Here is a 16,659-nt window from a genome sequence, read left to right on the forward strand (position 1 = left end):
TGCTTACCATTCAGAAACCCCTTCATTCTAGGGCTATACCTCTGATCCTCCTCTGAGGGTTTTGTTTTCATGACTGCAGTGGTGACATGCCCCTATACTGCATTTGAATGCAGCAACCAATCACTGACCTCAGCGGACTCGTACCATACAGGACATCATCACTGCATCTAAAAACAAAACATTATTGTTGCAGTAATGGGGAGGCTTGGAGCGCTGGCAGTGGTGCTGGATAGAAGGGGATTCACAACAGTAAGTAACTTTTTTAAAATTATTTTTACACCATTCTGTATCTTTTACAGGGGTGTGGAAATAAATAAAAAATAAAAAACTACGAAGGACTAAAGCGGGGGCTCGATCTGCAAAAAATAATTTTAAATCAAAACCATATTTCAATGCATCGCCACGCTTCCTTATGCAGGGAGGTGGCTGGCTTGCGTTCCAGTCTTTGTGGTGCAACATGAATCTAAGTTTAGTCCTCGTTCACACCAGATGACTCTGTCCAGAATGCACTACATCGCGGCCGGCTCACCATGTTGTGGGGCAGGAGGGGACGATCCATTGAAGTGAATGGCACCGTAGCCACAGCCGCAGGCGATCGGATGCACGGGATTGCAAGGCACAATTATGCCTGAGGTCTGGTCAAAATGCTGCTTAATGTGCCTTGCTATCCTGTGCAGACCACTACGCCCCTCCTGCCGAGTATCGTTCTCCCCCCCACCGTTCTGATATTGATATCAATAAAAATACAAACCGGATTCCCAAAAAGTTGGGACACTATACAAATCGTGAATAAATACTGAATGCAATGATGTGGAGGTGCCAACTTCTAATATTTTATTCAGAATAGAACATAAATCACGGAACAAAAGTTTAAACTGAGAAAATGTACCATTTTAAGGGAAAAATATGTTGAATCAGAATTTCATGGTGTCAACAAATCCCCAAAAAGTTGGGACAAGGCCATTTTCACCACTGTGTGGCATCTCCCCTTCTTCTTACAACACTCAACAGACGTCTGGGGACTGAGGAGACCAGTTTCTCAAGTTTAGAAATAGGAATGCTCTCCCATTCTTGTCTAATACAGGCCTCTAACTGTTCAATCGTCTTGGGCCTTTGTTGCACCTTCCTCTTTATGATGCGCCAAATGTTCTCTATAGGTGAAAGATCTGGACTGCAGACTGGCCATTTCAGTACCTGGATCCTTCTCCTACGCAGCCATGATGTTGTGATTGATGCAGAATGTGGTCTGGCATTATCTTGTTGAAAAATGCAGGGTCTTTCCTGAAAGAGATGACGTCTGGATGGGAGCATATGTTGTTCTAGAACCTGAATATATTTTTCTGCATTGATGGTGCCTTGCCACAAGCTGACCATGCCACACGCACTCATGCAACCCCATACCATCAGAGATGCAGGCTTCTGAACTGAGCGTTGATAACAACTTGGGTTGTCCTTGTCCTCTTTGGTCCGGATGACATGGCGTCCCAGATTTCCAAAAAGAACTTTGAATCGTGACTTGTCTGACCACAGAACAGTCTTCCATTTTGCCACACTCCATTTTAAATGATCCCTGGCCCAGTGAAAACGCCTGAGCTTGTGGATCTTGCTTAGAAATGGCTTCTTCTTTGCACTGTAGAGTTTCAGCTGGCAACGGCGGATGGCACGGTGGATTGTGTTCACTGACAATGGTTTCTGGAAGTATTCCTGAGCCCATTCTGTGATTTCCTTTACAGTAGCATTCCTGTTTGTGGTGTAGTGTCGTTTAAGGGCCCGGAGATCACGGGCATCCAGTATGGTTTTACGGCCTTGACCCTTACGCACAGAGATTGTTCCAGATTCTCTGAATCTTCGGATGATGTTATGCACAGTTGATGATGATAGATGCAAAGTCTTTGCAATTTTTCGCGGGGTAACACCTTTCTGATATTGCTCCACTATCTTTCTGCGCAACATTGTGGGAATTGGTGATCCTCTACCCATCTTGGCTTCTGAGAGACACTGCCACTCTGAGAAGCTCTTTTTATACCCAATCATGTTGCCAATTGACCTAATTAGTGTTAATTGGTCTTCCAGCTCTTCGTTATGCTCAGATTTACTTTTTCCAGCCTCTTATTGCTACTTGTCCCAACTTTTTGGGGATTTGTTGACACCGTGAAATTTTGAATCAATGTATTTTTGCTTTAAAATGATGCATTTACTCGGATTAAACGTTTGATCTGTCATCTACATTCTATTACAAATAAAATATTTCCATTTGCCATCTCCACATCATTGCATTCAGTTTTTATTCACGATTTGTATAGTGTCCCAACTTTTTTGGAATCCGGTTTGTAACTCGAGCAGCCCCTTTAACCTCTTAAGGACATGCCCTGGTACTTAAGGACACAGGGCGTACATGTACGCCCTGTGCATTTTCGATCACCGCCGCACGGCGGGCGGTGATCGGAACCCCGTGCCTGCTCATATCATTGAGCAGGCACTTGGAGCAAATGCGCCGGGGGGTCCGGTAACCCCCCCATGTATGCGATCGCAGAAAACCGCAGGTCAATTCAGACCTGCGGTTTTCTGCGTTTCCGGGTTATTCGGGTCTTTGAAGTCCCGATAACCCGGAACAGGATGGTGATGGTGGTGTGATTTCACCCCACCAATCACCATCCAGCGATCCTGAGTGGTGATGGTGACATCACCACTCAGGATCGCTTTCTGATTGGTCTGTGGGCGGTCCGGCGGCAGATTCAAAAGAGGCAGGCGCTCCTCTCCTCCTCCTTTTGTGTTCCGGAGCCGGAGGAGAGAGGAGCTGCCTGCACGTGTCTGCCACCGCTGCCTGCACCCCGATCTGTGCCCCCCAGGACCCGATCTGTGCCCCCCAGGACCCGATCTGTGCCCCCCAGGACCCCATCAGGTACATAGGGACAGCTAGGGAAAGTTTGGTTTAGGCAGGGAAAAAAAAGGGAAAGTTAGTTTTTGAACTTTGATTGCATCACCCTAAGTTAGGGTGTCTGGGGTCCACAGCACAGCTGTGTGACCCTAGACCCCCCAGGGGTGCTGCCACTTGCCCCCCCCCCCTGCCCCCCCACCTTTTTTGGGGTGCATTTTTTTTTTTTTTCGTGTACGCTGACTGTGGCCGGCACTTAGTGTCCGGCCACTGTTAGCGCATCGCACACCCCACCGCTGATCAACTTCGGACGGTTGATCAGCGGTTTTGAATTTTTTTCCCCACATTTTTTGCCCTTTTTTTTAGTTAGTTTATTTTATTTTTTTTCTGTTAGTTTTAGGGTGAGTTCGTGAACACCCGTGCCCCCACACACACGCACACAAAATAAAGAGTTACACACACGCACATATACACGCAGACACACACTCCCCTATGGCCCGCCGGACGTTCTCGGCCGAGGAGGCATACGCCCAGATTGCCTCTGACTCCGAGAGTCCCAGTGAGGATGAGGATGACCCCACATTCCTGTTGTCATCCGCATCCTCCTCATCATCTAGCGATGATGATGAGCCCCCAAGGCGGCGGAGACGCCGCCAGGCGGAGCAAGGGGACCGCCATGTTAGGGACCCTGTGGCCCACACTAGTACGAGCAGCTCTGGGGCTCGTACTGGTTTCCCGGCCCACCAGTTAAATCCACCGGAGCCCCCTGCCGGTGAACTTGTCTGGTGTAGCCCAGAGCGATACGAGCCTGTGATTCCTGATTTTGTAGGCCAATCAGGAATCCAGATTTCCACAGTGGGCTACACTGAATATGACTTTTTTTGTCATTTTTTCAGTGACCCACTGGTAAATCTGATGGTGGAGCAGACGAATCTGTACGCCCAACAGTTCGTCGCTCAACACCCGGGCTCCTTTTTGGCCAGGCCCGGTGGCTGGACGCCGGTCAGTGCAGCCGAAATGAGGACATTTTGGGGCCTCGTGCTGCATATGGGCCTGGTCAAAAAACCCAGTGTCAGGCTGTACTGGAGTGGGGACGTCCTATACCAGGCCCCACTTTACAGTACAGCCATGACACGCTCCCGGTTTGAGGCCATCCGGAAATGTCTGCATTATTCCGATAATGCAGCATGTCCCCCCCGAGGTGATCCTGCCCATGACCGTCTGTACAAGATACGGCCGGTCATCGATCACTTTGGGGCCAAATTCATGGAGGCCTATGTACCTGGAAGAGAGGTCGCGGTTGATGAGTCTCTCATTGCGTTCAAGGGGAGACTCATTTTCCGCCAGTATGTGCCCTCCAAGCGGGCGAGGTATGGCGTGAAGCTATACAAAATTTGTGAGAGTACCTCAGGGTACACTTACAAATTTCGTGTGTACGAGGGGCGAGATTCCCGGATTCAACCCCCAGAATGTCCCCCCACTCTGGGTGTTACCGGGAAACTTGTGTGGGACCTTATGTACCCACTGCTGGATAAGGGTTACCACCTTTACGTGGATAACTTTTATACCAGTATCCCCTTGTTCCAGTCCCTTGCCGCCAGATCCACGTCCGCTTGTGGGACCGTGCGGAAAAATCAACGCGGCCTCCCTGCCCACCCCCTCCAGGTACCTATCCCCAGGGGTGAGACCCGTGCCCTTACCACTGGAAACCTGTTGCTGGTCAGGTATAAGGACAAGAGGGATGTCCTTATGCTGTCCACAATTCATGGTAACGGCATCACCCCTGTCCCTGTGCGAGGTACCGCGGCAACGGTCCTCAAGCCCGATTGTATCGTCGCTTACAATCGGTATATGGGAGGAGTTGATCTCTCTGATCAAGTCCTCAAGCCATATAACGCCATGCGCAAAACCCGGGCATGGTACAAAAAAGTTGCGGTCTACTTGGTGCAGGTTGCCATGTACAACTCTTTTGTACTATCCCGAAGCGCTGGCAGCACAGGGACATTCCTCCAGTTCTATGAGGCAGTCCTCAAGGCCCTGATCTTTTCGGACCGGGAAAGAGCAGGCCGGAGTACCTCGGGAACTGTAGGTGCCCGGATCGTCCCTGGCAAACACTTTCCAGGTGTGGTCCCCCATACTGGAAAGAAGGGACGAACCCAAAAAAAGTGCAGAGTGTGTCGCAGGAGGGGGATACGGAAGGACACAACTACTCAGTGCGACACTTGCCCCGATCATCCGGGCCTCTGCATTGACGGTTGCTTCAGGGAGTATCACACTTCCATGGAGTACTAAATTTATATCCCAATTTAGCACTGACATCGGATAAAAAAAACTGGTTCTCAGACTTGAGACACCCAAAAAAAACTAAAATAATTTATTAAAAGTAGACATATTAGGTATCGCCGCATTGGTAATAATCTCCTCTATAAAACTACCCCATGACCTAACCCCCCAGATTAACACTGTCAAGGAAAAAAAAAAAAAAAAAGGTGCAAAAAAAGTTTTTTTTTGTCACCTTACATAATAAAAAGTTTAATAGCAAGCGATCAAAAAGTCATATAGCCCCCCAAAAAGTGCCAATAAAGCCGTCCACTCATCCCACAAAAAATGAGCCCCCACATGAGATAATTGGATAATTTTTTTTTTTACAAAAATGACCCTTAGACTTTAGAGATACCCCCAAAAAAATTTGAATCAAAAAAGATAATATAGTCTAAAACCAAAATAATTGTAAAAAAAGTTGACTTATCAGGTATTGCCGCGTCCGTAAGAATCTCCTCTATAAAAATACCCCATGACCCAACCCCCCAGATTAACACGGTCAAAAAAAAAAAAAAAATAGGTGCAAAAAAATAATTTTTTTGTCACCTTACATAACAAAAAGTTTAATAGCAAGCGATAAAAAAGTCATATAGCCCCCAAAATAGTGCCAATAAAACCGTCCGCTCATCCCGCAAAAAATGAGTCCCCACATGAGATAATTGGATAAAAAAAAAAAAAAAATGACCCTTAGACTTTAGAGATACCCAAAAAAAGATTTGTATCAAAAAAGATAATATAGTCAAAAACCTAAATAATTGTAAAAAAAAAGTAGACTTATTAGGTATTGCCGCGTCCGTAAAAATCTCCTCTATAAAAATATCCCATTACCTAACCCCCCAGATTAACACGGTAAAAAAAAAAAAAAAAAAAACAGTGCCAAAACCGCTATTTTTGGCACTTTTCCATTTCAATCAGTTTTTTCCGGTAATAAAACAAGGGTTAACAACCAAACAAAACTTAATATTTATTACCCTGATACTGCAGTTCACAGAAACACCACATTTGTGGTCGTAAACTGCTGTATCAGTAAAAGGGAGGCCGCAAAAGGAAAGGACCGACATGGTTTCTGGAAGGCCGATTTTGATGGCCTTTTTTATTGACACCATGTCCCTTTTGAAGCCCCCCTGATGTACCCTAGAGTAAAAACTCCCCAAAACTGACCCCATCTAAGAAACTACACCCCTTAAGGTATTCAAAACTGATTATACAAACTTCATTAACCCTTTAGGTGTTCCTCAACAGTTAATGGCAAATGGAGATGAAATTTCAGAATTTCAATTTTTGGTAACCTTGCGTCACAAAAATGTAATATAGAGCAACCAAAAATCATATTTACCCTAAAAATAGTCCCCCAAAAAATGCCACCTTATCCCGTAGTTTCCAAAATGGGGTCACTTTTAGGGAGTTTCTACTCTAGGGGTGCATCAGGGGGCTTCAAATGGGACATGGTGTAAATAAACCAGTCCATAAAAATCAGCCCTCCAAAAACCAAACGGCGCACCTTTCCCTCTACGCCCCGCTGTGTGGCCGTACAGTAGTTTATGGCCACATATTGGGTGTTTCTGTAAACGGCAGAGTCAGGGCAATAAAGATACAGTCTTGTTTGGCTGTTAACCCTTGATTTGTTAGTGGAAAAAATGGGTTAAAATGGAAAATTAGACAAAAAAATGAAATTTGCTAATTTCATCCCCATTTGCCAATAACTCTTGCGCAACACCTAAAGGGTTAACGACGTATGTAAAATCAGTTTTGAATACCTTGAGGGGTGTAGTTTCTTAGATGGGGTCACTTTTAGGGAGTTTCTACTCTAGGGGTGCATCAGGGGTCTTCAAATGGGACATGGTGTAAATAAACCAGTCCATAAAAATCAGCCCGCCAAAAACCAAACGGCGCACCTTTCCCTCTACGCCCCGCTGTGTGGCCGTACAGTAGTTTACGGCCACATATTGGGTGTTTCTGTAAACGGCAGAGTGAGGGCAATAAAGATACAGTCTTGTTTGGCTGTTAACCCTTGATTTGTTAGTGGAAAAAATGGGTTAAAATGGAAAATTAGACAAAAAAATGAAATTTGCAAATTTCATCCCCATTTGCCAATAACTCTTGCGCAACACCTAAAGGGTTAACGACGAATGTAAAATCAGTTTTGAATACCTTGAGGGGTGTAGTTTCTTAGATGGGGTCACTTTTAGGGAGTTTCTACTCTAGGGGTGCATCATGGGTCTTCAAATGGGACATGGTGTAAATAAACCAGTCCATAAAAATCAGCCCGCCAAAAACCAAACGGCGCACCTTTCCCTCTACGCCCCGCTGTGTGGCCGTACAGTAGTTTACGGCCACATATTGGGTGTTTCTGTAAACGGCAGAGTCAGGGCAATAAAGATACAGTCTTGTTTGGCTGTTAACCCTTGATTTGTTAGTGGAAAAAATGGGTTAAAATGGAAAATTAGACAAAAAAATGAAATTTGCAAATTTCATCCCCATTTGCCAATAACTCTTGCGCAACACCTAAAGGGTTAACGACGAATGTAAAATCAGTTTTGAATACCTTGAGGGGTGTAGTTTCTTAGATGGGGTCACTTTTAGGGAGTTTCTACTCTAGGGGTGCATCAGGGGTCTTCAAATGGGACATGGTGTAAATAAACCAGTCCATAAAAATCACCCCTCCAAAAACCAAACGGCGCACCTTTCCCTCTACGCCCCGCTGTGTGGCCGTACAGTAGTTTACGGCCACATATTGGGTGTTTCTATAAACGGCAGAGTCAGGGCAATAAAGATACAGTCTTGTTTGGCTGTTAACCCTTGATTTGTTAGTGGAAAAAATGGGTTAAAATGGAAAATTAGACAAAAAAATGAAATTTGCTAATTTCATCCCCATTTGCCAATAACTCTTGTGCAACACCTAAAGGGTTAACGACGTAAGTAAAATCAGTTTTGAATACCTTGAGGGGTGTATTTTCTTAGATGGGGTCACTTTTAGGGAGTTTCTACTCTAGGGGTGCATCAGGGGTCTTCAAATGGGACATGGTGTAAATAAACCAGTCCATAAAAATCAGCCCTCCAAAAACCAAACGGCGCACCTTTCACTCTATGCCCCGCTGTGTGGCCGTACAGTAGTTTACGGCCACATATTGGGTGTTTCTGTAAACGGCAGAGTCAGGGTAATAAAGATACAGTCTTGTTTGGCTGTTAACCCTTGCTTTGTTAGTGGAAAAAATGGGTTAAAATAAAAAATTTGACAAAAAAAAGAAATTCTCAAATTTCATCCCCATTTGCCAATAACTCTTGTGCAACACCTAAAGGGTTAACAACGTATGTAAAATCAGTTTTGAATACCTTGAGGGGTGTAGTTTCTTAGATGGGGTCATTTTTGGGTGGTTTCTATTATGTAAGCCTCGCAAAGTGACTTCAGACCTGAACTGGTCCCTAAAAATGTCGTTTTTGTAAATTGCTGAAAAATTTCAAGATTTGCTTCTAAACTTCTAAGCCTTATAACATCCCCAAAAAATAAAATATCATTCCCAAAACAATTCAAACATAAAGTAGACATATGGGGAATGTAAAGTCATCACAATTTTTGGGGGTATTACTATGTATTACAGAAGTAGAGAAACTGAAACTTTGAAATTTGCTAATTTTTCCAAAAATTTGTTAAATTAGGTATTTTTTGGTGCAAAAAAAAATATTTTTTTGACTTAATTTCACCAGTGTCATGAAGTACAATATGTGACGAAAAAACAATCTCAGAACGGCCTGGATAAGTCAAAGCGTTTTAAAGTTATCAGCACTTAAAGTGACACTGGTCAGATTTGCAAAAAATGGCCTGGTCCTAAGGTGTAAAAAGGCTGTGTCCTTAAGGGGTTAAAGGGAGTTTGTCATCTACTTTAGACATATTAAATTGTTATCACTGCCCTGTAGGTGAGATAAACAGTCACCAGATTGTGTTTCTCATTTCTGTGTATTTGGTGTTGAATAAACAAAGTTTGAAGATATATGAAAATGAGTTGCAAGTAGTGTTGCACAAACTTGCGATTTCCAAGTTTGGCGTTCAGGTTATCTAAGAATTCCATAATGGATTCTGTTATCACGGACCATAACAGAATTCTATGATGGCATGCACCACGGAAGCCTGTAAGAGGCATTCTGTATTGCATTCTATGGAAAGTTGCAAACCCCCAAGTGGTAGGGGGGGAATGATAAATGCCTCCCATAGTTTCTGCACAGGTATAGTGGGTGAGATTAGCCTGCCAGATCACTTTAGCATTATTTCATCTCTTTTCCCCTTCTTGTTACTTCAGATCCATTGGAACAAGAAACTTTATGATTTCTTGGAATGTTTGTAGAGAATGATTGCAGTAATGAGGCTGGATAAGCGTCATTCTCATTGCACAACTCCTGTTTGTTACTGTGTCGTGTGACCAGAACGAATCATTGGGAATAACAAGACAGAGCTCTGCTAAAATGAATACATTCTGCTCTGCCAGGGTGACCATGCCGGTAAAGACTGTCTGGCAGATGACATTAATCCTCAATACTTTATGCCTGAACACTCAGGAAATGGTTTGTAATTATTCTGAGAAGATTATTTACAATGTGCATTCTTCATGTCACTGTTTTACATTGTTATAAAGAGGACCTGTCGCCATGAAATGGCAGTCTGCGTGTTATAGAGCAGGAGGAGCTGAGCAGGTGAACGGTGCTGAACTGCAATACCAAGCACGGCGCTATATAGTGTACAGAGGGCAGTACAGCGCCGCTGCCTTCTCAAAACATATTAGACCAGACCCTCTTCCGTGTATCACTGCCTGAAGAGCGGTTTAAAATAAAACAATAAATCTTCAGACCTTCATTAGAACTCACATCATATCCCCCTTGTCAGACCTCAGATCAGATGCCCATCAGAGGTAAAATATATATATTACTAACCTTTCCTGATTCTAAAAATTTCAACAGATTTTTATTTTGTATCCTACCCTCTATAGCGCCCTAGGTGGCCATTGCTCTGCCTGCCCCTCATCCTGGCCCTTTGTTGAGACACTTATTTGAAAATGGTATTATTGTAAATCTGATAATTCTACAAAGGGAAAACCTCACTGATCACATAATCAATTCTTATTGTATTTCCCCAAGATTTGAACTAGCATTTTCTAGCATGACCGCTATCCCTTGCGGTTTTTCCGATCCACCCACAAGACCAAGTTCACTCATGTATGATTGAGCTGTACCCTTCAATGTTAGCATGGCAGTGAGCTGGCATATCCTGCATGTCCTCTTTAACTTGCAGTGCATGTAGCTTATTTTTCTGAGTGCACTTAGGGCTTCATTAGTTAATAGCATTATCTGACATGTTGCATTTTGTATTCGTCCTCTGCGTTTATGGCTTGGGAGGGGACTACTGACCCATTACATCTCCCATGAGTACTGAGATTTCTTACCTACACATCAATACATTTTATGTCACAATCACTTATTATATTGGCTGTATTTGCATGTGAAGAAAGTGACCTGTCAAAGAACGTCATTGTCACCACTATAATAAAGAAGACAGACCAACGGAAATGAATTTAGATTTGTTTTTTAATCTTATGATAATATATGATTGTTTCTAGTTACGGAGTCCGCGTCTGAGGCTGCACTATATTACATTCTGAGAACAGCATTCCTCTTGTGATTTCTGCCGGGTGTGTTGTCAGACATGCAAGCAGTGTGCTGTCATTGTGCAATAGTGCATCCCCCTCAAAACAGCTCATACAGGGATGACCACCATGCTCCCAAATGCAATGACATCCACATCCTGCCCATGCACAGAACTAGCCATATATATGGATGGTCACCTGTGCCATAGGGTAATGTGACATGCGGAAACTGATTTACTAATAGAATTCCCTCTCTTACCATGATCCATAGTTTTTGAGACAATGAAAAACACATTTTACTGGTCAGCAACTGTATGCATTCTGCATGAGTAGTAACTGGAAGTCCCAGTATTTTCACCTCTTGTTCCATTAGGTTGCAATAGCTTTTGTAGCTACATTTATTTGCAACATTCAATTGTAGAGAATTTGCATGTGCATGTGTACGTATATAGTCAATTCATATCTCATGGTAGATATCCTGTGCACATTTTCTAATGACAGCTACCCGACACACTGATTTACCATCCATTAGATCACATCTGGGCATACTACTACTCTGAGCAGCCCAGTGGATATCAACATGCTCATGTGATATTGCTTCACATGAGAGATCTGTGGAACACAATGTCTTGCATACACTTTCCTGCGTTCTTAATCATCTGTGGTACTGAGCCAATGCTGTCTCGGGCTATTCAAGAAGAATTAGGTTTAAGACACTGCATCCTATTTTCTCTCCAAACTTGTGTTCTGGGAGTGCAGACAGAGTGCATCTTCATTTCATTAGGACTAAATAGAAGAATTGTTGAATGAACATGCTGTACTGTGGAATCCCCGTTCATGAGGTTTGAGACAAACAGCTCTTGTGCCAACAGGGCTTCCATTGGCAATATGGAACAACATCCTGGGTGTTATGTGCGTCAACACTTCACTGTCCTGTACTATGACTAAGGGTGGCTTACTGCAGAGAGTTGAGTTCCTGCTTTTCCTAGACATTTGTACCTTATACTTCCAGCACTACAGAAGCTGCCACAGGGGCAGACGTCATGAACAAAACGGATGCACCATATGCCAGTACAGCTCATTCCAATAATTGTGTCTATAGAATTCGGTATACTGCCTGGTAGGGTGGATCATGCTGACTAAAACAACACCTTTCTTTTGTCTGTATGCTAAACAGCTGCAGAGATGTCACGGTTACATGATGAGGGAACGCTTCTTCTTTTTTTTTTCCAGGGCCACTTTAAGTTCCCAGTCCGCTCTTGGGTAGGAAGGCGGGGTAGGAAGGCGGAGTAGGAAAACAGGAGCAGCTTTTCTAGAAAAGTGTTAATTTTAAGGATAGATACATTTATCAAACAGCATGGGACATTTGATAAATGTGGCATAAAGTACTCCCAACACAGACTCAAGTAAAACTGACTTTGCCCATGTTAATTTCTTCCCTGTGTATCTGGATGAGAAGAATTCTGCTGCAGCAGAAACCTTCCCCGCTACCTGCAATGGAGAACAGACCAGAAAAGCCCCTCCTTTTTAGGCAAGCCACTCTCCTCAGCCAGCTTGCAGGGCACATAGCTTAGCATAGGACAAATACTGTAGATTTGCATCTCATTTTAACACCCACTTCACATCTTACTGCAATGTGGACTCCAGAACTCCTGCCATCTTTCATTGAAAGTCTGACAACATATTCATCAACTGCAACTGGAAATGCTAATCTTAAAAGACCTTGAGTTTGTCCTTCTGACAGGGTATAATTTATCCACTTACTCCATGATGGAAGAGTACAGACAGTGCATTTACAATTCCATTTAGTATAGTGCATGATGAACAGCACAGAAAGGCCTCATGCACACGGCCGCAGTTTTGGCAGCTCGGATGCAGACCCATTAACTTCAATGGGGCTGCAAAAGATGCGGACAGCACTCCGTGTGCTGTACGCATCTGTTGCTCTGTTCCGTGGTCCGCAAAAAAAATATAACATATCCTATTCTTGTCCGCACTTTGTTGCAAAATTGCTGAATGCACACGGACGCTATCCGTGTTTTGCGGATCCGCGGTTTGCGGACCACAAAACACACAACGGTCTTGTGCATGAGGCCTATTACTGTTCTCCTTCCGGCAGTGTCCTTGCCCCTGAACACAACTGGGGCAGTACAGACAACAACGTAGTGTAGTTCAGTGCCCATTCACTTGAGCTAGGATAGGTGTCTCCTATGTCTGGTCACTTATGTCAGCTATCTCCGGCATTCTCATAGAGATGAATAGAGGGACAATACACATACTTCACCACTGCTCCATTCATACAGGGGAGAGAACACATGACCTCTGGTCAGTGGTGGTCCCAGCATTCTGTCCCTCACCAATCTAATAGTAATATCTTATCAAATGGATAGGAGATGATTTGTGGTTAGTGGGATAAGCCATTAAAGGGGTTGTACGGGTTCAAAGCTGAACACAGCCATAACCCCGTCTTCAGCCAGGCAGCCCTCTGAGTTCAGCATCGGAGCATTTTATTCTCTGATGCTCTCCCTTTTTTTTTTGCAGATCTGGTGACGTACTGGGTCTCCGCTAGGCGAAGGCTTCCGTCTAGCAGTGTTCCCTATGACATCACTGGCACTAATGGCCAGGTGTTAACGCTGCCCTAGCCTGTAAAACGGCAAGGCCAGCACCAAAGCCCGCCAGTGACTTCAACGGGAACACTGCTAGGCGGAAGGCTCTACCTAGCAGTGTAAAAATGTGAACAAAAAAATCCCCTGCAAGGGAGAGCATCAGAGCATGACCTGCCCGGGTGAAAAGGGGGATATGTCCGGGTTCAGCTCTGTGCACAGCACAGGAAATCATTTTGTTAGTTATGTGCTGTCAGTACACGGTGAAGCCCAGCACCATGCGTTTTATAGGGTATAGTGAATTAGTATGAGCTTTTCCTAGGACTGCTTGTCACAGTGGTTTGTGATGCTCTCTTTTGACAGGTGGTAGTGGGCTGGCTTTGTGCCATACCACTTGTGTGCACTTAGCCCTCAGTATTCTGCTGAATAGGTTTTAATACCAGATTTTGTCGCTGGCAACATCTGGGGCACTTGACATTGCAGTCTATTATGATGATGTCTAAAGGGTTAAACTCGGCCAAGAGAACCAAGCCCTGCATTAATCAGGCATCTCTTTTACATCATTGAATGTGTGCCGAGGGAAATGTACACTCCAGCAGATCATCTGTCACCATTCATCTTTTTATTCTCTTAGTTTAAGAGCTTTCACACATTTTACGCAGCTTGGAATATGAATGGAAGTCTACGGACATTTGTTCAGCATATTGAATATAATCTGGCTGCTGCTCAGTATAGCCCTATTAAGCGCAAGCTGTAGGAAAATATTCTGCTGCAGTCAAGGTACAGCTGCAAATCAAAAGGCGGCACCCATCCAAATGAGGGGGCTTCTTTCTTTTGGAGGAAAACTCGCCATTAAAATAATGTTGAACACAACTTATTCCATTATCACATATTAAAAGTAGAATCTAATCATTTCCAGAAGTAGCCATTGTGAGTGGATCCAATTTCCTCTTCTTTTTACATAATATGTCACAATTGGAGGGGAAAAAAAGGTGTTTGGACCTATTGTAGCGGTGAAGTTCACAGGAAGGGCTCATGCACACGAGTGTAATGGCTCAGTGCTCGTGCTGCGGTCTGTAAAAGGCTGGTCCGCAATATCCAGGCGCTGGCCGTGTGCACTTCGTGGTGCGGATGCAGGCCCATTGTCTTGAATGGGTCTGCAATCCGCAACATATGACGAAGATAGGACTTTACCTATCTTTTGCGGAGCAGAAGCACGCATCAGAAGCACTATGAAGCGCTACCGTGGGATATGGGTCTGTGCCTCCGCACCGCAGTAGATAAGACATATCCTATTTTGCGGATGGCAGAACCATTAAGGCAGTGCATTGCGGACCACTATTTGCAGTCCGCAGCAGGGGCACTGAGCCATTACGCTCGCGTTCATGAGCCCTTAGGCAGATGTGTTTTAAATGATTATGTTCCTCATTGACTATTTATTCTATCACCACAAGCAGAACTTTTGCCTTTAACAACCAAAAGCAGTTCAAAGAAAAGTTCTATATAAGGTTAATAAATCTACCCTGTACCATCCCATCATAAACCTACACACTTGATGGTATCCATACATTCTGTAACAAACCTGCTAGAAACATGTAATAGAAGTCGTGTCCTCTTACCTGGTAGAGGAACAGTTGGGTCACCTCAGGGTATGTTCACACAGCAAAAGCCATGGCAGAAAAATTAGGGGCTGAAATAAGTTGTTTTGGGTGGCGGCTTTAGAAGGGTTTTTAATTGAGGATTTGGATGAGTTTTTAGAGGAGGATTTAAAACCTTTTTTGCCAGGGTTAAGGGTTTCTCTTATCTAGCCCTTGGATGGGATAATTCAGAAGTGTTTTTGGTAAAAGAAACTCTTCTAAAACTACTAGAGTTCTTCCTGCTGCCCCATGACTTCATTACCAGTTCCCTTTTAAGAAGTGACATACCACTTCAGAAGCAGATCTCAATTAGCGGTAGAAAAAAACGCCACCATGTATGCAGATGGTGGCATTTTGTCCATTGAAGTCAGTGGAAAGCTGCTGTTCGCATTTTGATGGTAGATTTCACAGCCGGGCCATTTACTGTGGCGGATTTTACTCATGTGAACAAGTCCTCCAGAAACAAATTGTCCTAGTTCTTGTGGGTGCATTGGCCCTGTTTTTACCAAAATGTGGAGCTGTATTTAGTTTGTGGAGCAAATGGACGGCTTGCCGATCAGTGCATTGCACCATTATTCATTTCATAAATCTATTCTGAGGCCAGACTCATGTTATTTTGTATTAATTGCTCTTTTTTTTCTTTTAGAGAGCCTATTGGGAAGAGGAAACTTGGTAAGATTCTTGTGCATGTTTATAAAAATACAAGTATGAATTCTGATGTATGGTTGTTCATTTATGTGAGGTTTCAGGAAAACCAATGAATTCCTAGCCGAGCCTCTGACAGAAGTGTAAGTTACTTAAACCCCCCTCATATAAAAATTCTGAAGTCTCTTTTCCTTTTCTGTTGTGCTGTTCCTGTTAGGCATCTTTCACACGGGCGTTCCGTCGCGTGTGCATTGTGGGAAAACCGCGCGAGTAGGCACGCAATTGCAGTCAGTTTTGACTGCGATTGCTTTCCGATGTTCAGTAATAGCAAACTTAATACAGAATGCTTACTAAAATGTGGCTTGAGGGGTTAAAAAAAAAATTATTTACTCACCTCATCTTCTTGTTTGCGCAGCCGGCATCGTCTTCTTTCAGGACCTGGAAAAGGACCTTTGATGACGTAATCGCGCTCACCACGTGGTGAGCGCGATGAGGTCAGAGCAGGTCCTGCTGAATGAAGATAGAAGATCCTTCTATCTTCATTCAGCAGGACCTGCGCTGACGTCAGCGCGATTACGTCATCAAAGGTCCTTTTGCAGGTCATGAAAGAAGAAGAAAGAAGACGATGATGGCTGCGCGAACAAGGAGATGAGGTGAGTTAATTTTTTTTTTTTTATAACCCCTCAAGCCACATTCTAGTAAGCATTCTGTATTAAGAATGCTATTATTTTCCCTTATAACCATGTTATAAGGGAAAATAATACAGTGATTAGACTTTAATGGGGTTGCTCATCCCTATCATCTCCTAGCAACCATGCGTTAAAATTGCACCGCATCTGCACTTGCTTGCGGATGCTTGCGATTTTCACGCAGATCCATTCATTTCTATGGGGCCTGCGCTGCGTGAAAAACGCAGACTATAGAACATGCTGCGATTTTCTTGC

The 16,659-nt window shown here is 43.9% G+C and overlaps 1 protein-coding gene across 1 annotated transcript in view; it reads left to right on the plus strand.

The window, feature by feature from the left end:
- SH3PXD2B (SH3 and PX domains 2B) overlaps positions 1-16,659 on the plus strand; it is a 142,434-nt gene that overhangs the window by 87,668 nt on the left and 38,107 nt on the right. The window contains exon 6 of the mRNA XM_044280729.1: positions 15,717-15,742. Within this exon, the coding sequence (XP_044136664.1) occupies positions 15,717-15,742 (26 nt within the window). The remainder of the gene's footprint in view (positions 1-15,716; positions 15,743-16,659) is intronic.

Source organism: Bufo gargarizans, chromosome 2, assembly GCF_014858855.1.
Source record: "Bufo gargarizans isolate SCDJY-AF-19 chromosome 2, ASM1485885v1, whole genome shotgun sequence".
NCBI classification, from domain to species: Eukaryota; Metazoa; Chordata; class Amphibia; order Anura; family Bufonidae; genus Bufo; species Bufo gargarizans.